Consider the following 27,403-nt stretch of genomic DNA (forward strand, 5'->3'; position numbering starts at 1 on the left):
ACAACATTTTCCGATCACCCAAAAAACCACGTTAGTGCAAAATAAATCAATAATAAAAAACTTTGTCATATCGTGGAAATTTCAATAAACAATACAAAATTCTTACTCATTATGTGTGTTACTTCAAAATAGGATCAAATAAGATGAAAATTCAGGTATAGTACTGGAATAAACCAAGTTTAAAGGACAATGTGCCTTCCATTTATTTTCTATTGTAAATGAGTGGTGAGTCATGAAAAAGAGCTAATTCATTTCATGGAGTGAACAGTTCTGATCCAATCTCTGAAAACAACAGTTTTGCCCATCTCTACACTGGTCAGGCCAGTCCTTGGTCACTTTGCCACTCAAGCTATCTGATCCTCCTCGACAGCTTCTACATGTAACAGATGAGTGTCCTGAAGATGACCTGCTTGGATGCCATCTCGAACAGCATTTGCAGGTCAATCAGGTTTGACCTGCCACTGTCACTCATCTTGCAGACAAGATTACCTGAGCCTTCTGACCAGTTTCAACATGAAGCAGATGAGAGATCACATGGTAGCCCGTCTATTCATCTTGCACAAGGGTGTTGGCTTGTGCATTTTAAACGGCCTCAGGTCTGAACCGAGTGGGCCAGTCGACCCAGTTCACATTGTCTTCTTTTAACAGCCAAGGTTACCTATTCTTGTTTTCAGAATAAAGCAGACGAATGTTGTGGAGGTGACCAACCTGGTAATCACAAAGGAAAATGATGACCTGCGGAGTGTCAGCAGCAAAAGGTCAGAAACTAGTGGCCTGCACACATCCAGTCAGCCCACTGTGTGTTTGCAGCCAAGGTTAGCTGCACTTTTCGCTTGACTTTGGTACAAACCAAATGAGTCTTGTGAAGATAGACAGCTCATTTGTATCCCCAAGTATCATTGTAATATCCGTAATCAGCAGTAACAGGTCTGAAAAAGTAACTGCAGTACTATGGCCCACTTATTTCCGGTCCTAATTCCTGGATTCAGCACAAAATAAATGAGTGCAGTCAAGATGGCCAGCCACTTTGACACATCCATTGTCAGGAGCACTGGGTCCTAAACAAAAGCCACACACTGCGCTACAGCGAAGTTGAGCAGTCTTCTGTCCAACTTAAGGAAGAAGCGGATGTGGCACATAAAGAACACCAACATACATTTTTAGGTTAGGCTTTACCGTGACTGTTACTGACATCAATGAAACAACAAGTTCACTGTTACCAGTCACCGTTTTATTTATTTCCACGACGCGTTTCGAAGGTTTAAACCTCCATCATCGGGTGGATTTCGAAAATAGCCTTGATTGCCTGACTGGGCAGATTAACTTTAAATGCGAACATTTTTAGGTTAGGCTTTACCGTGACTGTTACTGACATCAATGAAACAACAAGTTCACTGTTACCAGTCACCGTTTTATTTATTTCCACGACGCGTTTCGAAGGTTTAAACCTCCATCATCGGGTGGATTTCGAAAATAGCCTTGATTGCCTGACTGGGCAGATTAACTTTAAATGCGAACATTTTTAGGTTAGGCTTTACCGTGACTGTTACTGACATCAATGAAACAACAAGTTCACTGTTACCAGTCACCGTTTTATTTATTTCCACGACGCGTTTCGAAGGTTTAAACCTCCATCATCGGGTGGATTTCGAAAATAGCCTTGATTGGCTCACTGGGCAGATTAACTTTAAATGCGAACATTTTTAGGTTAGGCTTTACCGTGACTGTTACTGACATCAATGAAACAACAAGTTCACTGTTACCAGTCACCGTTTTATTTATTTCCACGACGCGTTTCGAAGGTTTAAACCTCCATCATCGGGTGGATTTCGAAAATAGCCTTGATTGCCTGACTGGGCAGATTAACTTTAAATGCGAACATTTTTAGGTTAGGCTTTATCGTGACTGTTACTGACATCAATGAAACAACAAGTTCACTGTCACCTAAAAATGTTCGCATTTAAAGTTAATCTGCCCAGTCAGGCAATCACGGCTATTTTCGAAATCCACCCGATGATGGAGGTTTAAACCTTCGAAACGCGTCGTGGAAACAAATAAAACGGTGACTGGTAACAGTGAACTTGTTGTTTCATTGATGTTAACATCAACGTAGTCATGGCACCAAACAGTGCTGGTGTGTCAGTGTCGGCAGCCCCTGATGTGGAGCACGTGACACACACGCAAGTCCAGTCAGGTACTGATTACTTTGCGGGAAAGGCTCCTTGATCCTGATGCCCACTTTCAAAATGAAACAAATTAAATCCATAAAGAAAGCCATCTCATTCATAACATCATTGCGTAGGGATGTCCATCGCCAGCAGCACCAGGTGTAACTCAAGTGGCCAACACGACTGTAGTCAGACTGTGGCCATTTTTCAGCCAGTGTAAAATGGTCCTGCTGCTTGGCCTCAGGGTGAAGACAGCTCAAATATCCATCAGCAGCAGTACCACACCTGAACCAATTATCAGAACTGCTGTGGTAGACTTGGTGTTTTGCAGCTATAGTTACCTGGCCGTGTGGCCAGTCTTCTGCGTGGAACAGATGAGTGCTGTCAAGATGAACAGTACTTTTATCATGTCATCAAGTATTTGTGTGTGTATCATCAGCAGCACTGGCTGTGAAACAGGTTGTCCGCAGTGCTGTGGTTAATTTCCGATTACTTTGGAGGGAATATTACATGGTTCTACAGTCCAAATTAAGAAGGAAAGAGACGAGTGCAACGAACAAGACCAACCTAAATGCTACACCAAAAGATGCTAACATGTCCACTGTCAGCAGCACCAGCTCTGAAGCAAGCAAGCAGCATTCAGCTGAGTCCAGTGTCAACTGTAGATGATGTTACCTGATCCTGCTTCCCAGCTTCAGCGTGTAGCAGATGGGTGCCATGGAGACTGCGAGCACAATCGACATGCTTAACGGCAGTGGTATGGCCCCTGTCAGGTGATAGCAGTTTCACAGTTGAAGTTAATCAAACTTGCTGAACAGCTTCAACACGAAGCTCACGAATGCTGTGATGATGGCCATCTAATCTGTAATGTCAACAAGCTTACAGCCCTGTGTCTGAAACAGATGGCTCACTCTGATCTAGTTAAGTGGCCCAACATCCAACATAAAGGAAAACCAGACGAGTTTAGTGAAGAATCCGACCTGGTCATCATACCAAACAATGCTGTAAGTCGATTGTCAGCAGGACTATATGTGAAGCAAGTGGTGTGCGCCAGTCTAGTAAGATTGTGGTCGCTGTACACCGACGTTTACCCATTTCTCCTGAACAGGCTCTGCACACGCAGCTGCTGTGAAGGTCAACAACCCAGTCGTAAAGGACAGAGAGCGTTGGCACGCCCATCGTCGGCAGCAGAAACTGTGAAACAGGTGCCCACTCAGCTTATAATCGTTTCGCAGTCAAGGTTACCCCAGCCTGTTGTACAGCTTGAGCACAAAGCACCCATAAGTGCCATGAAAGTGGTCTGCCTGGTCAGAAAGCCATCGTCAGAAGCAAAAGGTCTTAAACACTTGGCCGGTGCTACTCCTGTTAGATTGTGGTCATTTTTCGATTAATGTTTACTGATCTTGCTGCATGACCTCAGTAGAAACCAGTCGAGTCCTACAAAGGATGTCAAACTTGTTGCTAAACCCAACCCGCTGCTATGTCCACCGTAAGCACACAGTGTCTGAAACAAGTAGCCCCGAGAAGTTCAGTCGACTTGGACTTGTTACAGTTATCTCATCTCGCTGAACAGCTTCAGCAAGAAGCAGGTGAGTGCTGTGAAGATGGTCAGCCCAATGATCGCCTATAGCAGCGAAAATATAGACGACATCAGCATCACCAGGTCTGAAACAAGACGCTTCTCTACTGTGACCAACTCGTTGCAGTCGTTTTGCAGCCAAAATAACCTGGTCCTGCTGCCGTGGTTTTAACACGAGACAGATGAGTGCTGTCAAGATGGCCAGTCAATGTGCCATCCCAACAAGCATAGATGCGTTCATCGCCAGCGACGCTGTGATTGAAACAAGTGACTTGCAGTGTTCTGATCAACCTGCTACCGCTTTGCATTCAGGGTCACGTGACTGTAATGTCCAGCAGATGAGGGCCAAGAAGGCCAACATAACTTATCAGTGCAGTTTTAGACAGGTACGTGCCGAGTAAAACTGTGAGGGACGGGAAAAACCCACCGTGGTACAACAACAGAGTTAGGAAACTACTGCGAAAGCAAAGAGAGCTTCACTCAAAGCTTAAACGCAGCCAAAACCTCTCAGACAAACAGAAGCTAAACGATGTCAAAGTTAGCGTAAGGAGGGCTATGCGTGAAGCATTCAGTGAATTCGAAAGTAAAATACTAGGTAGCGACTTGACAGAAAATCCTAGGAAGTTCTGGTCTTACGTTAAATCAGTAAGTGGCTCGAAACATCATGTCCAGACACTCCGGGATGATGATGGCATTGAAACAGAGGATGACAAGCGTAAAGCTGAAATACTAAACACCTTTTTCCAAAGCTGTTTCACAGAGGAAGACCGCACTGCAGTTCCTTCTCTAAATCCTCGCACCAACGAAAAAATGGCTGACATCGAAATAAGTGTCCAAGGAATAGAAAAGCAACTCGAATCACTCAACAGAGGAAAGTCCACTGGACCTGACGGGATACCAATTCGATTCTACACAGAGTACGCGAAAGAACTTGCCCCCCTTCTAACAGCCGTGTACCGCAAGTCTCTAGAGGAACAGAAGGTTCCAAATGATTGGAAAAGAGCACAGGTAGTCCCAGTCTTCAAGAAGAGTCGTCGAGCAGATGCGCAAAACTATAGACCTATATCTCTGACGTCAATCTGTTGTAGAATTTTAGAACATGTGTTTTGCTCGAGTATCATGTCGTTTTTGGAAACTCAGAATCTACTATGTAGGAATCAACAGGGATTCCGGAAACAGCGATCGTGTGAAACCCAACTCGCTTTATTTGTTCATGAGACCCAGAAAATATTAGATACAGGCTCCCAGGTAGATGCTATTTTTCTTGACTTTCGGAAGGCGTTCGATACAGTTCCGCACTGTCGCCTGATAAACAAAGTAAGAGCCTACGGAATATCAGACCAGCTGTGTGGCTGGATTGAAGAGTTTTTAGCAAACAGAACACAGCATGTTGTTATCAACGGAGAGACGTCTACAGACATTAAAGTAACCTCTGGCGTGCCACAGGGGAGTGTTATGGGACCATTGCTTTTCACAATATATATAAATGACCTAGTAGATAGTGTCGGAAGTTCCATGCGGCTTTTCGCGGATGATGCTGTAGTATACAGAGAAGTTGCAGCATTAGAAAATTGTAGCGAAATGCAGGAAGATCTGCAGCGGATAGGCACTTGGTGCAGGGAGTGGCAACTGACCCTTAACATAGACAAATGTAATGTATTGCCAATACAGAGAAAGAAGGATCCTTTATTGTATGATTATATGATAGCGGAACAAACACTGGTAGCAGTTACTTCTGTAAAATATCTGGGAGTATGCGTGCGGAACGATTTGAAGTGGAATGATCATATAAAATTAATTGTTGGTAAGCGGGTACCAGGTTGAGATTCATTGGGAGAGTCCTTAGAAAATGTAGTCCATCAACAAAGGAGGTGGCTTACAAAACACTCGTTCGACCTATACTTGAGTATTGCGCATCAGTGTGGGATCCGTACCAGATCGGGTTGACGGAGGAGATAGAGAAGATCCAAAGAAGAGCGGCGCGTTTCGTCACAGGGTTATTTGGTAACCGTGATAGCGTTACGGAGATGTTTAACAAACTCAAGTGGCAGACTCTGCAAGAGAGGCGCTCTGCATCGCGGTGTAGCTTGCTCGCCAGGTTTCGAGAGGGTGCGTTTCATGATGAGGTATCGAATATATTGCTTCCCCCTACTTATACCTCCCGAGGAGATCACGAATGTAAAATTAGAGAGATTAGAGCGCCCACAGAGGCTTTCAGACAGTCGTTCTTCCCGCGAACCATACGCGACTGGAACAGGAAAGGGAGATAATGACAGTGGCACGTAAATTGCCCTCCGCCACACACCTTTGGGTGGCTTGCGGAGTATAAATGTAGATGTAGATGTAGAAGTCTACTGTCATCAGCAGCATGCTGTCTGACTCAAGTCTCCCAAATGTCTCGGGTCACCTTGTAACACATTCTCAGCTGACGTTTATTGATCGCACTGGAAAAACTTTGCAACAAGCCAATAAGTGAAAGTTAAGGTGGCTAAGGGGGTGGGCATGTCACTGTAAGCTACACAGGGCCTGAATCATGCAGCCTGCAGAATTCCGGTCAGTTTGCAGTCATTCTGCAGCTGAGATTACCTGTCGTTGCTGTCTGGGCTCGCCACAGGGCAGGTGTGTATCAGGAGATGACCGACCCAACCACCTTCCCGAACAGCATCAGCACCTCTGTCATCAGAAGCGACAGGTATGAAACCTGGCCTAATCCTGGCATGCTTCAACAAAGCTGCGACATTTTGAGATAGGTGGCAAGTAATCGAGGAAACCGTATTGCATCATCACTGAGCACAGCTCCTAAACAACTGAAGTGTATTATAGCCTTTCTCATTTGCTGCACAGAAGGTGAAGAAACGATTTGTCCATGACAGTACACGACTGAGTGAACTGTTTGTTCAACTTCGGCGACTGGATGTCGGGTCCAATCTATATAAAATAAAATGTAAATGTTCATTTGTTCAAAATCGTGTATTTCCGAAAATTCGTGGCCGATTGCTTTGAAATTGACAAGGCGTTGAACTCTAATAAAGGCTTACTTTTAGGAACCTAATTATTTGTGTATAAGGGAAGACATTGTTACCAAAAATCTCAAAATGTACGTTTTCGATTTACTTCAAATGTTTACACATTACTGTAATAAGCATTTAGACACATGTAGACTATGAAATGTTTTTATTCCAATCATTGATGATATAATAAAGTCCTTCGACGATGACCGGTTTCTGTCAGTAATGACCGTCTTCAGATCTGTTCTACACCACGTCTTACTGTGATAAAGCCGGCCGTGGTGACCGAACGGTTCTAGGCGCTACAGTCTGGAACCGCGCGACCACTACGGTCGCAGGTTCGAATCCTGCCTCGGGCATGAATGTGTGTGATGTCCTTAGATTAGTTAGGTTTAATTAATTGTAAGTTCTAGGGCACTGATGACCTCAGAAGTTAAGTCCCATAGTGCTCAAAGCCATTTGAAAAACTGTGATAAAGCCGTAATGGCGTCGTCAGAACATATAAATACACTCAGCATGGCATCGTCACCGAACTAAAATATGGTGCAAAATCACTGTGTGGACGATGTGGCCTTACTTTACACCATATTTTAGTTCTATATGATGATGCTTTGAGGAGTGTATTCATATGTTTTGACGACGCCATTACGGCTTTATCGCACTAGGACATGGTGTAGAACAGATCTGAAGATGGTTATTACTGACTGAAACCGTTCATCGTCGAAGGACTTTGCATTGTGATCAAAGACTGGAATAAAATACATTTGACACTACCTGGACCACTGTTTGTACTCGCGAGTATGTCGCCGCTTATATATATATATATATATATATATATATATATATATATATATATATATATATATATGTAGAATATACAATAGTGAAACGTTGATAGTAGAATAGTAGACAGGAAAATTGTACTTATGTCTTAATGGTTTATGATTAGCATATTACTACAGAATATGAATTTGCAATAACAATAAACAGGTCTTAAGGAGTGTGTGTGTGTGTGTGTGTGTGTGTGTGTGTGTGTGTGTGTGTGTGTGTGTGTGTGAGAGAGAGAGAGAGAGAGAGAGAGAGAGAGAGAGAGAGAGAGAGAGAGAGAGAAGATGGATTGAGAGAAGGGGAAGGAGGGAAGGAGAAGATGGAGGGAGAAGATTGACAGGGAGGAAGTGATGGACAAAGAAAGGGGGCTGGGAAGATGAAAAGAGACAGGGGACAGATGGAGATTAGGACGTATATCCAGTTTCCTTACACATTAGAAGCATATGCATTCTCCTTCCTTTATTTTACTTTTAAGGAGACTGAGCCAGAGGAAAGCGTGGCCAGGTACAGCTAGTAAATGATGTTTCTACACTTGGCCTGATGGCGGTACCTCGATATCAGATCAATTAAATCATGCTGTGTGTCATGCTGACCCAACAACGGCTCTCCAATAGCACATAAAACAAATCTACAAGTGTTTACAGTTGGCCCAGTGTCAGTCCCAGATTTTGTGTCCGCGTAATTAGTTAAATAGCCCAGTTATGACCCTTGTCAACCCACCAGTATCGAGTTGGATGTACTGTATCAGAATATACACTACTGGCTATTAATACACCAAGAAGAAATGCAAAGAATAACGGGTATTCATTGGACAAATATACTAGGACTGACATGTGATTACATTTTCACGCAATTTGGGTGCATAGATCCTGAAAAATCAGTATCCAGAACAACCACCTCTGGCCGTAATAACGGCCTTGATACGCCTGGGCATTAATAGAGCTTGGATGGCGTGTACAGGTACAGCTGCCCACGCAGCTTCAACACAATACCACAGTTCATCAAGAGTAGTGACTGGCGTACTGTGACGAGCCAGTTGCTCGGCCACCATTGACCAGACGTTTTCAATTGGTGAGAGATCTGGAGAATGTGCTGGCCAGGGCAGCAGTCGAAGATTTTCTGTATCCAGAAACACCGGTACAGGACCTGCAACATGCGGTCGTGCATTATCTTGCTAAAGTGTAGGGTTTCGCAGGGATTGAATGAAGGGTGGAGCCACGGGTTGTAGCACATCTGAAATGTAACGTCCACTGTTCAAAGTGCCGTCAATGCGAACAAGAGGTGACCAAGACGGGTAACCAATGGGACCCCATACCATCACGCCGGGTGATACGCCAATATGGCGATGACGAATACAAGCTTCCAATGTGCGTTCACTGCGATGTCGCCAAACACGGATGCGACCATCACGATGCTGTAAACAGAACCTGGATTCATTCGAAAAAATGACGTTTTGCCACTCGTGCACCCAGGTTCGTCCTTCAGTACACCATCGCAGGAGTTCCTGTCTGTGATGCAACGTCAAAGGTAACCGCAGGCACGATCTCCGAGCTGATAGTCCGTGCTGCTGCAAACGTCGTCGAACTGTTGGTGCAGATGGTTGTTGTCTCGCAAACGTCCCCATCTGTTGACTCAGGGATCGAGACGTGGCTGCACGATCCGTTACAGCCATGCGGATAAGATGCCTGTCATCTCGACTGCTAGTGATACGAGGCCGTTGGGATCCAGCACGGCGTTCCGTATTACCCTCCTGAACCCTTCGATTCCATATTCTGCTAACAGTCATCGGATCTGGACCAACGCGATAGGCTACAATCAGACCTTTATCAAAGTCGGAAACGTGATGGTACGCATTTCTTCTCCTTACGTGAGGCATCACAACATTTCACCAGGCAACGTCGGTCAACTGCTGTTTGTGTATGAGAAATCTGTTGTTAACTTTCCTCATGTCGGCACGTTGTAGGTGTCGCCACCGGCGCCAACCCTCTGTGAAAGCTCTGAAAAGCTAATCATTTGCATATGACAGCATCTTCTTCCTGTCGGTTAAATTTCGCGTCTGTAGCGGGTCATCTTCGTGGTGCAGCAATTTTAATGGCGAGTAGTGTATGTATAGTGGCTGATACTGGCGGATCTGATGAGTTGTAACGTGTATGGAGTCAGTGCTACTGCAGTGCTCCGTTATCAGATCTGTGATATTTGCGCTTTGTACGGTCACATTGATGTCTGCCTCCCGATGCAGGTGCTGATGTATGATTACATGTGTACAGTTAACCCAATGTTGGTCCTCCAATAAATCGATATCTGTGTGTATAGTTTGGCGTCCCGCTACTTCAAGTCGAAACAACCTTAACGTGTGTACAGGTGGTCCCCAAGATCGTGTCCGATAAACTTTAACGCATGTAAAGTTTGGCTTCACATTGTCCGCTCCCCTCCCCATTTCAACCTCTTCCCCCCCCCCCCCCCCCCCCCCACAGTAACATGTCTGACAAAGTACTAAGTGCGTACAGTTAGCCCAGCGTCGATAGTTGTCCAATAAATTGTTGTGTGTCATCAGTTGATCCGACGTTGGTTCCCCAATTTTGAGCCTGACAAATCGTTACACGTTTGCTCTTAAGGGAGTTAGGACGTCAAACGGGGCGATTTGGAGCAGGAGAGGGACCACAGGACATTTTAATTTCCACTGTCTATACTTTTACAAATAAATTCATAAAACTTCAACAGAATGACCAGGAAGGGTTCAGCATTTACACTCATAACAGTGGAAGCTCAAAAACGTAACAAAACACAATTATTTTACATGTGAAATTTCATCATTTTTTCACTTACTACTGGCTGCGTTTGATGCTATAGGTGCACTCTTCTTCCTAAGTACGAGAGATTCTTCGAAGGCTTTTGTACAGCATACAAACCATGGTTACAGGTGTATGAAACTCTAGAAGTTATTTAATTTATGAAAAAGTGAATAAACTGTTACATTTTAAACTTCATGTTTAGGAAAAACTCAAGTTTTATAGTTAATTATTTCAATTTTTCCACAGTTTTTAATAGATTTGGAAAATTCTGGAGTTTCACACACCTGTAACTACTGCCTGTATGCTATGAAAAATTCATCGAAGAATCTCTCTTACTTAGGAAGAAAAGTGTACCCATAGCAACAAATGCAGCCAGTAAGAAGTGAAAAAAAAGATGAAATTTCACATGTAAAAAATGGTATTTTGCTACGTTTTTGAACTTCCACTGCGATGAATGGGAGTCCTCAACCCTTCCTCGTCATGGTAACAAAGTTTTATGAATTTATTTGTAAAAGTATAGACAGTAGAAATTAAAATGTCGTGTGGTGACTCTCCTGCTCCAAGTCTGCCCGTTTGACGTTCTACCCCCCTTAACCGGATGTCGGCTTTCGGTACCACTTTCAATAAAACGTAACAGGGATGCAGTCGACACATCATCCCCCCCTTCCCCCAAATACGGTGTCTGACAAATCACGCTGCACCTCACGTTCTGATCTCCCCTCTTCGCTGTCACGAGGAGCGCGAGACGGCAGCAGAGGCAGGCTGCTGACCCGCGCTTCGGACCTACCTGCTGTGGCGGGGCGACTCACCTTCGGAGCAGAAGACCTTCTTGGTGGGCCGCTGGCGCGCGACCACGTGGTAGCCGGGCTTGCACTGGCAGATGGCGTTGTGGGCGATCTGCTTGCACTCGGCGTGCGCGTCCGTGTACGTGCACGTCGCCAGGTAGTAGCACTGCTCGCCCAGCCGCACCGCTGCCAACACACAAAGACACAAGCATTCAGTCCACTGCACCTGTCGTACACACACCGTCCAGGAATTTATGTTTAATGGCTACATCAGCAATGCCGTTCAGTAACGAAAGTAACGATTAACGAAACTAACGATTAACGAAACTAACGGGTAACGAAACTAACGGGTAACGAAAGTAACGGGTAACGAAAGTAACGGTTAACGAAAGTAACGGTTAACGAAAGTAACGGTTAACGAAAGTAACGTTCAACGAAAGTAACGTTTAACGAAAGTAACGGTTAACGAAAGTAACGGGTAATGAAAGTAACAAGTAACGAGTAATGTGTAACAGGTACATCGTACGTCCAAAATGTATTGAGACTCATTTTATTCCTGACGTACAGTGAGCGCACTAACGTATAAAATGACTTATCTTAATAATATCAATATTTATATATGTGTTTGGAGAGAGAGAGAGGTTGATTTTTGATTGAGATTTTTACTTTAGGTTGTGTTGTGTACATAGTTCCACGTAGTCAGCGCATACACAACTTTCCCATTAGAGCGCCCCCCGCTAAGCACAACAGCGCAGGCGCAGCGCTTGTCCCTCTTCACACTACGAGATGGCACTGCCATAGAGACGGACCAAATTCTGCTTCCGCCCATCCGCGTATTAATATGTAACGCAGCCAATGAGATTGCTGCTAATGTAGAACCCTTTCTCCTCACAGATCACACTCACGCAGTGATACCTGAACGCTCGAGGTATTATAACAAGTGTACAGACCTCCAATAAAGTCAGTCTGCATTTGCCTGCAACAGTCTGTACGAGTTCTACATTTGTCTGTACCAGTCTATAGTCAAGTTTCAGTCTGCACCTAATAAGATATCCACATTCCTGTACATAGCCATGAAGATAAATGTATAGACACTTTCGTCAAGTATTAGAGATATACGTGATTATAAGATTAACGTACCAATACCAAAGAAACTTCAGATTGTCAATTGTAAATAGCATCCAGAACCAAGTTAAGTAATTTTTATGCTTGTTATTATTTTAATAAATGTGTGTGAAAGTTAATCAAGTTCTGTTTAAAGTTGGTCACCGTCAGTCTACTACTCTAAGCGTGCAAGTGGCATTTCTATCGTCTGACCTAACGGCAGAAGATAAACACGCCACAATAAGACCACGAGACATACTTCTGACACTCGCCTACTTCGTTAGAGCGACAAGTCAAATAATCTGATGGTGTGTGTGCTGAAGGTCTTACAGTACGCACACCACAGGTTGTAACGAAGCAGGGTTGCCCACTGCTATCCTGTTTTGGTTTTACACCCCTTCAGTAACTTAGTTAAGCAATGAATTTTTATTTATTTTTCTTTATTTTCACCACTCAGATTCCGACTACAGATTCTGTGGCCTTCAGCCTTATAGCACAGAATTCAGAAATAGTTTAAATAAAATTTCCCTAGTAAAATCTATTATTTCAGTACATTCTAATGACTATTCTGAAAGTAATGAGCTAGTTTTATTGGAAGTGCATCCTATTAAAAGTTATGAACAATGACGTATATTGTGCAATACATATTAACTATAATTCGAGTGAGGTAATAGATCGAATTCAGCTATAAGACTGCATCCAAAAGAAAGCCTAAATTTTACTGATTCCAGCAAAGTGTTTAAATTAACTTAAAGTCTATTAGTTAAATAGATATTAAGACTTAAAATCTGTAGCCTGTATGACTTTCAGTGCCAATTGTGACCGAACTACTGAATAATTCCGAGATCTGTTTTGATACTCTTGCTACCTTTATTTTTCTACGTAAAATGAGTCCAGTCTCAACTTCGTAAGTGCATTAATTAAGAATTAAGTAAATTTGAATAAGTAAAAATTATTGTTCAAGAGGGCTGCCATATTTTATAAGTGAGGAATTCCCACTGCGGATGCATAAGTTAGTTCTGCGTATTTAAATTGATACAGCTCACTCATGTTATTTAATTAACAAAACTCTATAGTTTACTTCAAAACCAATTAGAAAGGATCATTTTAACCCTGGGAAATTATAAACTATAATATATTAACATAAATAGTCAAATATTCAAGCACTCGTTGATATAAGGTCCGAGCTGTTGCAGTTCTCAGTTAGTTCTCGGTCAGATTCTCATGGAGCAAAAGTGCGGCAAGTCGGTTAACGTTTCCGGTCGGTACCAAAAAAGTGTAATTGTATTCGGCTTTGAACATTTAACTCGTATTGGGAACATTGTTAAAGACTGGAAAGTTCTGACCTACCTTATGTGACGATTATTAAGTGTAAGAGGCCTGGTCACATGAATATTGTGTGTGAGTGATATCAAATAAATCGCACTGTGATTGTCATAAGTGTTCAACAGTGAATACGATCTTGACTTTTTGGCAATCATAATGTAGGATCCTGGCATCTTAATTGCAGTGTGATTTAGGTGAGACGGACGCAGTTACCGAGAAGAGAATATTGAATAAGCAAAGCGAGGTAGGTCAGGAACACCGCTCACTACCTACTGGGTGAGGAAATGTTTCACTACATCCGGTTGTGACGTGAACTTTAAGAGGCACTAATACAACGATTCAGCCCGACACGTTACAAGGTCGTAACTGGTACCTGAATTTTTGTGGCTGCCTCCTCGAATGATCAGCTTCTGCACCAGTTGGTGGCGTATTACAATTTGGAGGAAGTTATTGTTCTTTAAGGTTTAAAATACGACTCTGTTAGTTACTTGGCCGTATTGCGGATAGCTTTGAGCCCAAGTTTTCGTAGCTTTTCATACAACTCTGTCGATTGATAGACGGCGACGACACTGAAATTGACCTCCTTTTCCAAACACAAGATATTTCTGTTCTTCACTCCCAGAAAATTTGTATACACAAATGTTTGGCAGCTCTTTACACACACTTTACTCGGTTTTATCACTAAAATATCAATTTTCATTAAATGTAACAATACGTTCTGAGCGACGGCCTAGCAACACGTCCTCTTTCCACAAGATACAGATTAAGAGTCTTTTTTTTTTTAACGAATAAATTGTCTTCTTTTTGAGTCCATACTCAAAGATTCACAACTACTATCGTTGCGGGGATTGAGCGCTAAAGACTTTCTTGCTGTCCAGCTGCGCTTCACTTCAAGTACTTCTTGAATCACATTTACGGCATTTACACACACTACTGGGCTTCTCAGAATAAATTCAGGCACAAATTAGTTTATAAAAAAAAGCATTACAAACTCTGGTGGCAGCTTCAACTGGAAGACGTGCCTGCGACCATTCAGTTGTGAGCGAGCGGGCGGCTTAAGTAGAGGACGTGCGGCCGCGCTCTCTCAAATCGCGATGGAGTGCCGTCCCTAAATCAGGCGTTGGAGAATGTTCTGAAGGGAAGAAAAGTGTGTGCAAAGATTGTACTGCACACTTTTACTAAAAAATAAATAAAAGATGAATGGACGCCTGCTGCTACTCGATTGAAATACAAAACGCAGACGATTCTTTTTTTTTTTTTTTTTTTTAAGGGACCTGAAGAGCGACAGGCAGATTCCATATTTCTAGATTTCCGGAAAGCTTTTGACTATTAACGAAGGTACTAGCATAATGAATATACTCCGAGATACAGGGTTATTACAAATGATTGAAGCGATTTCACAGCTCTACAATAACTTTATTATTTGAGATATTTTCAAAATGCTTTGCACACACATACAAAAACTGAAAAAGTTTTTTTAAGCATTCACAAATGTTCGATATGTACCCCTTTAGTGATTCGGCAGACATCAAGCCGATAATCAAGTTCCTCCCACACTCGGCGCAGCATGTCCCCATCAATGAGTTCGAAAGCATCGTTGATGCGAGCTCGCAGTTCTGGCACGTTTCCGTGTAGAGGAGGTTTAAACACTGAATCTTTCACATAACCCCACAGTAAGAAATCGCATGGGGTTAAGTAGGGAGAGCGTGGAGGCCATGACATGAATTGCTGATCATGATCTCCACCACGACCGATCCATCGGTTTTCCAATCTCCTGTTTAAGAAATGCCGAACATCGTGATGGAAGTGCGGTGGAGCACCATCCTGTTGAATGATGAAGTCGGCGCTGTCGGTCTCCAGTTGTAACATGAGCCAATTTTCCGCGGGCTACGCGTGAAACTTGCCCGCACGCGTTCAACCGTTTCTTCGCTCACTGCAGGCCGACCCGTTGATTTCCCCTTACAGAGGCATCCAGAAGCTTTAAACTGCGCATACCATCGCCGAATGGAGTTAGCAGTTGGTGGATCTTTGTTGAACTTCGTCCTGAAGTGTCGTTGCACTGTCATGACTGACTGATGTGAGTGCATTTCAAGCACGACATACGCTTTCTCGGCTCCTGTCGCTATTCTGTCTCACTGCGCTCTCGAGTGCTCTGACGGCAGAAACCTGAAGTGCGGCTTCAGCCGAACAAAACTTTATGAGTTTCTCTACGTATCTGAAGTGTGTCGTGACCATATGTCAATGAATGGAGCTACAGTGAATTTATGAAATCGCTTCAATCATTTGTAATAGCCCTGTATGTGACGCTTTGAGTAAAAGAACCGAGTATGTTGTCGTCGACGGTGAGTGTTCGACAGGGACACCGCTATTGTAAGGAGTGCTCCAGGGAAGTGTACATACATTAATGATTTGGCGGACTGGGTGGACAGCAATACGCGGCTGTTTGCTGATGATGCTGTGGTGTGTGAGGAGGAGTCTCCACTGAATGACTGTAGGGGGATAGAAGATGACTCAGACAAAATTTCTAGTTAGTGTGATGAATGGTAGCTGGATCTACATATAGAACAATATAAGTTAATGCGGAGGAGTAGCGAAAAAATGCTGTAATGTTCGGTCGCAGTATTACTAGAGTCCTGCTCGACACAGCCACGTCGATTAAATATCTGGACGAAACGTTGCAAAGCGATATGAAACGGAACGAGCATCTGAGGACTGTGGTAGGCGAAGGTGAGTTTTAGGAGAGAGTGGTTCACCTGTAAAAGCAGACCGCATATAGGATGCTGGTGCGACCGATTGTTCAGTACTGCTCAAGTGTTTGTGATAAGTACCAGATCGAACTGAAGAAAGACATGGAAGAAATTCAGAGGCGGTCTGCTAAATTTGTTACCGGGAGGTTCTAACAAAAAAATGGCTCTGAGTACTATGGGACTTAACTTCTGAGGTCATCAGTCCCCTAGAACTTGGAACTACCAGACTGTAGCGCCTAGAACCGCTAGGCCACCCCGACCGGCGGAGGTTCTAACAACACGTAAGTATAAGAGAGATGCTTCAGGAATTCAAATGGGGATCCCTGGAGGGAGGGCAATATTCTTTTTGAGAAAATGGGAAGTTGCGGTATAGAAAATGGCCCAGAGATCACCAGTGTGTGTGTGTGTGTGTGTGTGTGTGTGTGTGTGTGTGTGTGTGTGTGTGTGTGTGTGTGTGTTTGTAGGCAGTGATGAAGTGTTATGAAACAATGTGTGTATAGTATGTGCAGTGACTGATAGATATGAGTGAACAATGTGACATTACATTATTTAATAAGTTAAATGTAAAAAAAGTATTGTATACCAGGAGTAAATCTAACGATTGTCTCTAACTAGAGGTCTGTAAATACATTCCTGGAAATGGAAAAAAGAACACATTGACACCGGTGTGTCAGACCCACCATACTTGCTCCGGACACTGCGAGAGGGCTGTACAAGCAATGATCACACGCACGGCACAGCGGACACACCAGGAACCGCGGTGTTGGCCGTCGAATGGCGCTAGCTGCGCAGCATTTGTGCACCGCCGCCGTCAGTGTCAGCCAGTTTGCCGTGGCATACGGAGCTCCATCGCAGTCTTTAACACTGGTAGCATGCCGCGACAGCGTGGACGTGAACCGTATGTGCAGTTGACGGACTTTGAGCGAGGGCGTATAGTGGGCATGCGGGAGGCCGGGTGGACGTACCGCCGAATTGCTCAACACGTGGGGCGTGAGGTCTCCACAGTACATCGATGTTGTCGCCAGTGGTCGGCGGAAGGTGCACGTGCCCGTCGACCTGGGACCGGACCGCAGCGACGCACGGATGCACGCCAAGACCGTAGGATCCTACGCAGTGCCGTAGGGGACCGCACCGCCACTTCCCAGCAAATTAGGGACACTGTTGCTCCTGGGGTATCGGCGAGGACCATTCGCAACCGTCTCCATGAAGCTGGGCTACGGTCCCGCACACCGTTAGGCCGTCTTCCGCTCACGCCCCAACATCGTGCAGCCCGCCTCCAGTGGTGTCGCGACAGGCGTGAATGGAGGGACGAATGGAGACGTGTCGTCTTCAGCGATGAGAGTCGCTTCTGCCTTGGTGCCAATGATGGTCGTATGCGTGTTTGGCGCCGTGCAGGTGAGCGCCACAATCAGGACTGCATACGACCGAGGCACACAGGGCCAACACCCGGCATCATGGTGTGGGGAGCGATCTCCTACACTGGCCGTACACCACTGGTGATCGTCGAGGGGACACTGAATAGTGCACGGTACATCCAAACCGTCATCGAACCCATCGTTCTACCATTCCTAGACCGGCAAGGGAACTTGCTGTTCCAACAGGACAATGCACGTCCGCATGTATCCCGTGCCACCCAACGTGCTCTAGAAGGTGTAAGTCAACCACCCTGGCCAGCAAGATCTCCGGATCTGTCCCCCATTGAGCATGTTTGGGACAGGACGAAGCGTCGTCTCACGCAGTCTGCACGTCCAGCACGAACGCTGGTCCAACTGAGGCGCCAGGTGGAAATGGCATGGCAAGCCGTTCCACAGGACTACATCCAGCATCTGTACGATCGTCTCCATGGGAGAATAGCAGCCTGCATTGCTGCGAAAGGTGGATATACACTGTACTAGTGCCGACATTGTGCATGCTCTGTTGTCTGTGTCTATGTGCCTGTGGTTCTGTCAGTGTGATCATGTGATGTATCTGACCCCAGGAATGTGTCAATAAAGTTTCCCCTTCCTGGGACAATGAATTCAATTTCCAGGAGTGTATTTTTGAACATAAACTTATTGACTGTCAATAAATTGATTTTTTAGTGTAATCTACTGACTTACTATGAAAGAGCCTCAAATTGGGACACTTTAATACGTGTTTTGTAACCCTTGTTTCATTACGGTAGCTCATAGTTACCATCACTACGTGGTAGCTATAAAAGTTTCGTTAGGACACAACTACTTTCGATGTGTTAGGGCCAACCATTTCCTTTAATTTCCGTGTGCACAGCTCCTTTACATACACATGGACGACTTGCACATTGAGAAAGCATACTCATGGCATGCCAGTGGCAAAACAGCTTGACTAGGGCCTTTACCGAGCGAGGTGGCGCAGTGGTTAAACACCGGACTCGCATTCGGGAGGACGACAGTTCAATCCAACGTCCGGCGATCCTGATTTAGGCTTTCCGTGATTTCCCTAAATCGCTCCAGGCAAATGCCGAGATGGTTCCTTTCAAAGGGCACGGCCGACTTCCTTCCCCGTCCCACCCTAATCCAGTGTGACCGATGACCTCGCTGTCTGATCTCCTTCCCCAAAACAACCCAACGCAACTAGAGCCTTAGCCCAGTGATACTTTCCAACTGGTAAAGACACGTTTAGGGTCTGTGGAGTATTCTACGAACAATGCACCACCCCAGCAGTCAGTGATTTAAACTTCTGATGACGATGGCGGAGACAGCTATCGAAAGCTCGAGTGTTTATTCGAAGTGATGCGGCTCGTAAACCGAGAAGATTTTATAGAAAAAAATGGTTCAAATGGCTCTGAGCACTATGGGACTCAACTACTGAGGTCATTAGTCCCCTAGAACTTAGAACTAGTTAAACCTAACTAACCTAAGGACATCACACACATCCATGCCCGAGGCAGGATTCGAACCTGCGACCGTAGCGGTCTCGCGGTTCCAGACTGCAGCGCCAGAACCGCGCGGCCACTCCAGCCGGCGATTTTATAGAAGGAAGGCAATAGTTAGGAAACGCGTGAGACACGGTTTTATTTTACCGCTATGTTATTCATTCTGTAACTGGAACGAGCAATATACGCAATCCGAGAGATTTTTAGAAAACTAATTAGAGATCAGAGACAGGGAATAAAAACTGTTTCCAAAACGAATTTTCACTCCGCACTGGACTGTGCACACATTTGAATCTTGCTGGCAGAAACTGTGTTTATCGCAGGCAGTCGGTAGAGTGTATGCCAAAGAAATACAAAAGGTAACATCGCGTTCTGGTACAACCTTAATATTTCAGCAAGTTTCGAATCAGTGCACACTCCGCTGCAGAGTGAAAACATATTTTGGAAACAATCCACAAGGCCGAGATTATGTAGACTGATGATACTTTCGTTGGCTGTGAAACCAGATAATGATGTCACTTTGACACAATGTTTCAACGGATCAACTAGCCGCCAACTTCAGGTGAGTACACTGATGCAAAGTGGTTTGCTCATTAGATCATTTTAATCGTCTCCATCCTAGTATCAAATTTACGACGGAAGCTGAAAAGGTTGACAGACTTCCTTTTCTTGACGTTTTGGTTCACAGAAATGACGATGCGACTTTGGAGTATAGTTCACGTCGCAAACATACGCTTTTTTGGTCATCGGTCTTTTGACTGGTTTGATGCGGCCTGCCACGAATTCCTCTCCTGTGCTAACCTCTTCATCTCAGAGTAGCACTTGCAACCTACGTCCTCAATTATTTGCTTGACGTAATCCAATCTCTGTCTTCCTCTACAGTTTTTGCCCTCTGCAGCTCCCTCTAGTACCGTAGAAGTCATTCCCTCATTTCTTAACAGATGTCATATCATCCTGTCCCTTCTTCTTATCAGTGTTTTCCACATATTCCTTTCCTCTCCGATTCTGCACAGAATCTCCTCATTCCTTACCTTATTAGTCCTCATAATTTTCAGCATTCGGCTGTAGCACCACATCTCAAATGCTTCGCTTCTCTTCTATTCCGGTTTTCCCTCAGACCACGTTTCACTACCATAATATGCTGTACTCCAGACGTACATTCTCCTCAAATTAAGACCTATGTTTGATACGGGTAGACTTCTCTTGGCCAGGAATGCCCTTTATGCTATCGCTAGTCTTCTTTTCATGTCCTTGTTCCGCCCGTCACTGGTTATTTTACTGGCTAGATAGCAGAATTCCTTAACTTCATCTACTTCATGACCATCAAGCCTGATGCTTAATTTATCGCTGTTCTTATTTCTGATACTTCTCATTAGTTTCGTCTTTCTTCGATTTACTCTAAATCCATATTTTTTACTCATTAGGTTGTTCATTGCATTCAGCAGGCCATGTAATTCTTCTTCACTTTCACTCACCCAGGATAGCAATGTCATCAGCGAATCGTATCGTTGATATCCTTTCACCTTGAGTATTTATTCCACTCCTGAAACTTTCTTTTATATCCATTATTGCTTTTTCGATGTACAGATTGAAGAGTAGGGGCGAAAGGCTACATCCCTACGCATATTCATCATTATTTTCATGTGACGGGCTGTCATCCACCACACTAACGTACAGGGGTCTTGGAGGCTATGGTGAAGAGAATCTATGACGTTCACGACGTGGAAAATGTGAACAGGAAGTGGACCATCTTAAGGCTGTCCTTAAACAGAATTGTTACACTGATAAGAAGAACACAGCAAGTGCCATGACCTGATTTTCCAGAAATTACGCTTACTGAAAGAAGGCTCAGCATTAGCGAACACGTGTGGCTTTAGGAAAAGTAAAGGGACGAGAGAGACAATTCTGACGTTACGGCTAATAATGGAAGCAAGGCTAAAGAAAAATCAAGACACTTTCATAGGATTTGTCGACCTGGAAAAAGCGTTCGACAATATAAAATGGTGCAAGCTGTTCGAGATTCTGAAAAAAGTAGGGGAAAGCTATAGGGAGAGACGGGTCGTATACAATATGTACAACAACCAAGAGGGAATAATAAGAGTGGATGATCAAGAACGATGTGCTCGTATTAAGAAGGGTGTAAGACAAGGCTGTAGCCTTTCGCCCCTACTCTTCAATCTGTACATCGAGGAAGCAATGATGGAAATAAAAGAAAGGTTCAGGAGTGGAATTAAAATACAAGGTGAAAGGATATCAGTGATACTATTCGCTGATGACATTGTTATCCTGAGTGAAAGTGAAGAAGAATTAAATGATCTGCTGAACGGAATGAACAGTCTAATGAGTACACAATATGGTTTGAGAGTAAATCGGAGAAAGACGAAGGTAATGAGAAGTAGTACAAATGAGAACAACGAGAAACTTAACATCAGGATTGATGGTCACGAAGTCAATGAAGTTAAGGAATTCTGCTACCTAGGCAGTAAAATAACCAATGACGGAAGGAGCAAGGAGGACATCAAAAGCATACTCGCTATGGCAAAAAAAGCATTTCTGGCCAAGAGAAGTCTACTAATATCAAATACCGGCCTTAATTTGAGGAAGAAATTTCTCAGGATGTGCGTCTGGAGTACAGCATTGTATAGTAGTGAAACATGGACTGTGGGAAAACCGGAACAGAAGATAATCGAAGCATTTGAGATGTGGTGCTATAGACGAATGTTGAAAATTAGGTGGACTGATAAGGTAAGGAATGAGGAGGTTCTACGCAGAATCGAAGAGGAAAGGAATATGTGGGAAACACTGATAAGGAGAAGAGACAGGATGATAGGACATCTGCTAAGACATGAGGGAATGACTTCCATGGTACTAGAGAGAGCTGTAGAGGGCAAAAACTGTAGAGGAAGACAGAGATTGGAATACGTCAAGCAAATAATTGAGGACGTAGTTTGCAAGTGCTACTCTGAGATGAAGAGGTTAGCACAGGAAAGGAATTCGTGGCGGGCCGCATCAAACCAGTCAGTAGGCTGATGACAAAAAAAAAAAAAAAAGAAGCTGAACCCAAAGGGTAGCTCAGTGACCAGCGTCGCTGATTTTCAGTTTTGCATCCCGTTTTCGAAACCCAATTTATTGCATTTTTTCATTTATATACCCACGTCCATAGAAGGTCCTTAAACGAATGTTTTTTTTTTGTATCAATGCAGGGGATACAAGGGCTTTATAATAATTGTAAAATTGCAACTAGTTTCACAAGAAGTGCCATACCTTTATTATATGATATATGTGTGTGTATGGTATTTTCAGCGGTAACAATCTTTTCAAATTTTCATGTTCTTATATTTAGTTCTCGTTCAGTTCTTAATTCTTATATTTTATTCTTACGTTTATTCTTCAGGCAGATTTGGTATTTCCTTGTGGCCACCAATCGTACAAACATTCAAAACATAGAAAGTCCAAAAACCACGAGGACAGTGTGAAGGTACCGGTATGTTTGCCACGACGACATTTCTTCACGCGAATCTCGCTCGGGAAAGCAACAGCGTTCTCACTGCTGAAGATTTCAAACGTTGATGATAATTTCACGGAAAAACCACGTGAAACGGATTATATTTCCGTAAACTGGATTTACCAATTGATTATCAATCAAGATACACAGTAGGAATTTCTCCAACAACAATTTCAAATAATTTTTACGCTGACTTACATTTTTTAAATTTATTCACCAGACATACAGTTAGCAGACGAATAAGGTCAACGGTATTTCAATGTACTTCGGAATACATTCGTGTAGTAATCTCCTACGGACAGGGGTAGATAAATGAAAACAATAAAAATAATAATCAGGTTTTGGAAGCAGGGTACGAAATAATGAAGCCACGACCCTAGCCACTGCGGACCGTTTTGGTTTGACTGTTTATTCCCCAAAAGGTAAGAAAACTTTACCGTCGCTTTTCTCAGAAACGGTCGAGTGTCTGCGGGTAAGCAAAGACGCGCATTCGCTCATTTTGGCTCTTCTTCCACTCAGTGAAGTTTCTGGCAAATCGGGTTATGGCACTTCACGTGTTCTCCTCTTGGGCAACAAGTATGTCGTGTTCTTCATTTCGGACCACCGGGGACACCATCAAAGGATATTTGTAGATCGTCTGCTTTTTATCCTTTGCTGGGAGTTATCACCGAAATTTTCAAGAATTTTAAGATGATACGACATCAGCAGTGTATTTATGCAACTGGATGACACTATCTTCCTTCCTAGCTCTAACTTGTCCATGTTATATCGAGAAAATAGGAACACATTTATCACACTTGAGGAAGTGAAAGTTATGAGATCCATTAAGCTGTTTGCCGAGGTGACAATGAACGGACAACTGGAACTACGTCACTGTAACATTCTGGATAAGACATGTTAAACGAAAATGTCAATTATGTCTATCTACACCTGTGCTTGATGGTTTCTGTGGTATTAGACCAATACACTGTATTTGTATTGCTTCAGTATACCTTACCTTATCGCTTATGGTGCGGATTTCGGTATACAAAGACTTTATAACTAAGTGTTTAATCAGGTCTGCACTACTTAAGTTGTGTGTTACTGGTGTCCACTAAAATGATCGGTAATATGCTATTTTTACTTATCACTTGCTCTTACAGCATGCTCAGGTAAGCACCCTTCAAATAATAATTTAAATTTTTATACAAAAATGGTTCAAATGGCTCTGATTACTATGGGACTTAACTTCTGAGGTCATCAGTCCCCTAGAACTTAGAACTACTTAAACCTAACTAACCTAAGGGCATCACACACATCCATGCCCGAGGAAGGATTCGAACCTGCGACCGTAGCGGTCGCGCTGTTCCAGACTGTAGCGCCTAGAACCGCTCGGCCACTCCGGCCGGCTATTTTTATACACTGATAATGTTTTTTTCCAGTATTATTCTGAGTAGATGCTTAAATAGTGTACGACATATAGCACTATTTTCTGCTCGTGGTTGTCACCTGTAATTGTTATGTTAGTCGGGACAGGATGCTAATGCTTTTCGTCTACGAATGTGACCACGCCATGGGACCTTGTGTAGTCATACTGCTCCACTGCAGACCAGATTTCCGCCATCGCCGAGGCTTTCCGCTCATAGCTGGCCACTTGCCGCCTGCATTTCCATGCATGGTGGTCTGCTGTATTCATCGTGTGTCAGTTTTATGCATCAGGTACGGTCTTTATGCGGTTTTTATTACTAAGTGGGTTCTTGTCGATTCTTGCGGCATTGTCATTAATTTTTAGGCGCTCTAGATGGATGGTAACACTAGATGTTTTGTGTAACTGTAAGTTCTCCCTAATGCCGTCCGGCCTGGATTCACTACAGGTTTTAATTTTTAATTTCTGACTGGGTGCTGTGGCCCATTATTGGTCTTATGTCGCATTACATTGGGCGGATGTTCCCCGAGGGTTCCTACATATTTAAAAGAAAAAAGTTTTTAAGCATGCTTGACGAACCATGGACCCATACTTTCTGCTTATTTAACGATTATCTAATTGCGTCATTTATTCACGGACAAGGAATGTTCGGTCCCGTCCATGTTGCAACATTAATGTCACGATTTAACATATATGTCATTTTCTCTGTTTCTCACGATTGACTGTAGCTACTGGGTGGCCAAAATAAAAGAGACCCTATGTCTTGTAAACAATATATAGACAGTTCAATCGTTTATTGTAAGTACATGATATAGGGCAGTAAATTATTATTATTATTATTATTATTATTATTATTATTATGGAAAACAACGTACTAAACATTCAATAGGTCAACAGTTCACAGGAAGTCCTGAAAATATTCACCATAAATGTCGAAAAGGAAGGAAGAAAGAAAGGAATATTGTATTTAACGTCCCGTCGATATCGACGTCATTAGAGACGGAGCACAAGCTCTGACAGGAAATCGGCCGTGCCCTTTCGATGGAACCATCTCGCCGTTTGCCTGGAGCCATTTAGGGAAATCACGGAAAACCTAAATCTGGATGACCAAACGCTGGTTTAAACAGTCGTCCTCCCGAATGCGAGTCCAGTGTCCTAAGCGCTACGTCACTTCGCTCGATATTAATGAACTTCGGCACACAACTCAGCATGTTTCAACATATTCTGGAAAGTTTTGGCCAGTTCATTTGGTGTGATTTCCGCAATCGCAGTGCGAATGTTTGTTTTCAACTGTATGCGTGTTGTTACTGTAGACTTTGCCTTTTGAAGTACCCCACAAATAAAGCTTCATGGACGTATAAGACTGAAAACCGTGAAGCATTTGGCGTAGCGCCATCTTGCTGGAAAAACGCATACTTTCGTGCTGTGAACGGTTGCAACTCTTCAGTCACACGTACTTGAGCGTTCACGGTGTTAAAGAAAATAAGGCCCACAATCCGTTGTCCTGAAACTGCACACCACACGCCTGCTACCAGATCATGAAGAGGCATTTGGAAGCGTTCCCTCGGATTGTCTGTCCAGCAGTAGCGTGTGTTTTGCTAGTTCACCTACCCACTAAGGCGAAACCATGCTTCGTCTGAGATGAAGTGAAGATTTGGATCCCTTTAACCATCGGCGACAAGCGTGAGTAACCATTCGCAACAGTGTTGTCCTTGCGCGTAATCCGTAGGTTTTAATGCTTCCGTTACTCTCACTTTGCTGGCTCGCATATGGAACAGCTTCAGCATGTCCTGGCATGACGTTCGACTGATGTTTAGCTGGATGGATAGAAGTCTGGTTGATTTCTGTGGACTTCTTACCACAGTCTCGTGAACACGTTCAGTATTTTCCTGCGAACGAACTATCCTTTCCGCGGTCACGCTTGGCGTTAGCGACTCAAGCTGTTGGTCTAAATTTAGTGATCGGTCTCTACACAACACTTTTTGCAGCAGCGTCTGTGTCTGGATATTTTATACCGAACTTTTCATTCAATGGGTTAGATAGAGCAGCAATAAGTCGTAGAATTAAGTTGCTTTAATATGACGTTTATAGTCACAAAGCAGATCAGTTTTTTTTTCTTTATTGGGATTTCATTCCCCTGCCCCATATGGGCAGGGGAGGGCTGTCAGCAGCACAATCCGCCGCTCTTCAGCCGAGTGACACGACAACTAAAACAAGAATAAAATAATACATACATAAGGTGATAAAAAAGGGGAACATAAAACAGAGTAAGGGGAGAAAATGGAGGTAAAAATACACTGACATGTAGACGTTCATTGGGGACAGTTAAAAAAGTCACCAGAAAGTTAAAAAACACAGTTGGCGATTCTTAAAACACAGAGAAGACACTGGATGCGCATGCACAGGTTGAAAGTTGGCCACAGTATTAAAAACACTCCGAAACAACACACTTAAAACCCACTTGGAGCACACACGACGAAGAATAAAACTACCAGGTGGGACCTGCCGAGGGAAAGGTCAGAGAGGATGGAAAAGGAGGGGAGAGCATGGGGCAGCTGGGGAAGTGGCGGGATGAAGAGAGGAGGGGCAACCGTGGGTTCACGAAGAGGCAGGAGATACATGGGGCGGGAGAGGAAGAGGGAAGACAGGGCAGGAGGGAGCACAGAGACACTGAAAGGAGGCACAAGAGATGGAGGGGGAGTAGGAGGGGAAATCCGCTCAGAAGGAGGGAGGGGGAGGAGAGGGAGCCCTGAGGAGCAGGGAGAGGGGGTTAGAGTTTGTAGGAAGGGTAGATGTCAGGGCGAAGCTCATCATCCGGGAGGGGTAGACGGTGGAAGTTGTGTTGGGAAAGGAGATGGAGGGTGTGGAGATGGAGAGAGGGAGGGACACAATGGTAAAGGCGCGACAACTGGTTGGGAGTGGAGAGGAATGGAGACACCAGGGGGTGAGGGGGATCAAGGCGGCGGACAATATATAGTGTGCGGATGTGTTCAAGGAAAAGGAGAAGGTGGGGGAAGGGGATGAGGTCATAGAGGATGTGCGTGGGGGGCGGAAGGCGGATGCGGAAGGCGAGGCGGAGTACATGGCGTTCGACGATTTGGAGGGCTTTATAGAACCGGGGAGGGGCGGAAATCCAAGCATAACAAAGGATGGGGCGGATCATGGATTTGTAGGTGTGAAGGATGGTGGAAGGATGCAGACCCCACGTCCGGCCGGACAGGAGTTTCAGGAGGCGGAGGCGGTTGTGAGCTTTGTTTTGGATG

At 44.1% G+C, this 27,403-nt stretch overlaps 1 protein-coding gene across 1 annotated transcript in view; it reads right to left on the reverse strand.

The window, feature by feature from the left end:
• LOC126109546 (translation initiation factor IF-2) overlaps positions 1 to 27,403 on the reverse strand; it is a 719,414-nt gene that overhangs the window by 97,784 nt on the left and 594,227 nt on the right. The window contains exon 3 of the mRNA XM_049914562.1: positions 11,185 to 11,346. Within this exon, the coding sequence (XP_049770519.1) occupies positions 11,185 to 11,346 (162 nt within the window). The remainder of the gene's footprint in view (positions 1 to 11,184; positions 11,347 to 27,403) is intronic.

This window comes from Schistocerca cancellata, chromosome 12 (assembly GCF_023864275.1).
Source record: "Schistocerca cancellata isolate TAMUIC-IGC-003103 chromosome 12, iqSchCanc2.1, whole genome shotgun sequence".
In the NCBI taxonomy this organism is placed as follows: domain Eukaryota; kingdom Metazoa; phylum Arthropoda; class Insecta; order Orthoptera; family Acrididae; genus Schistocerca; species Schistocerca cancellata.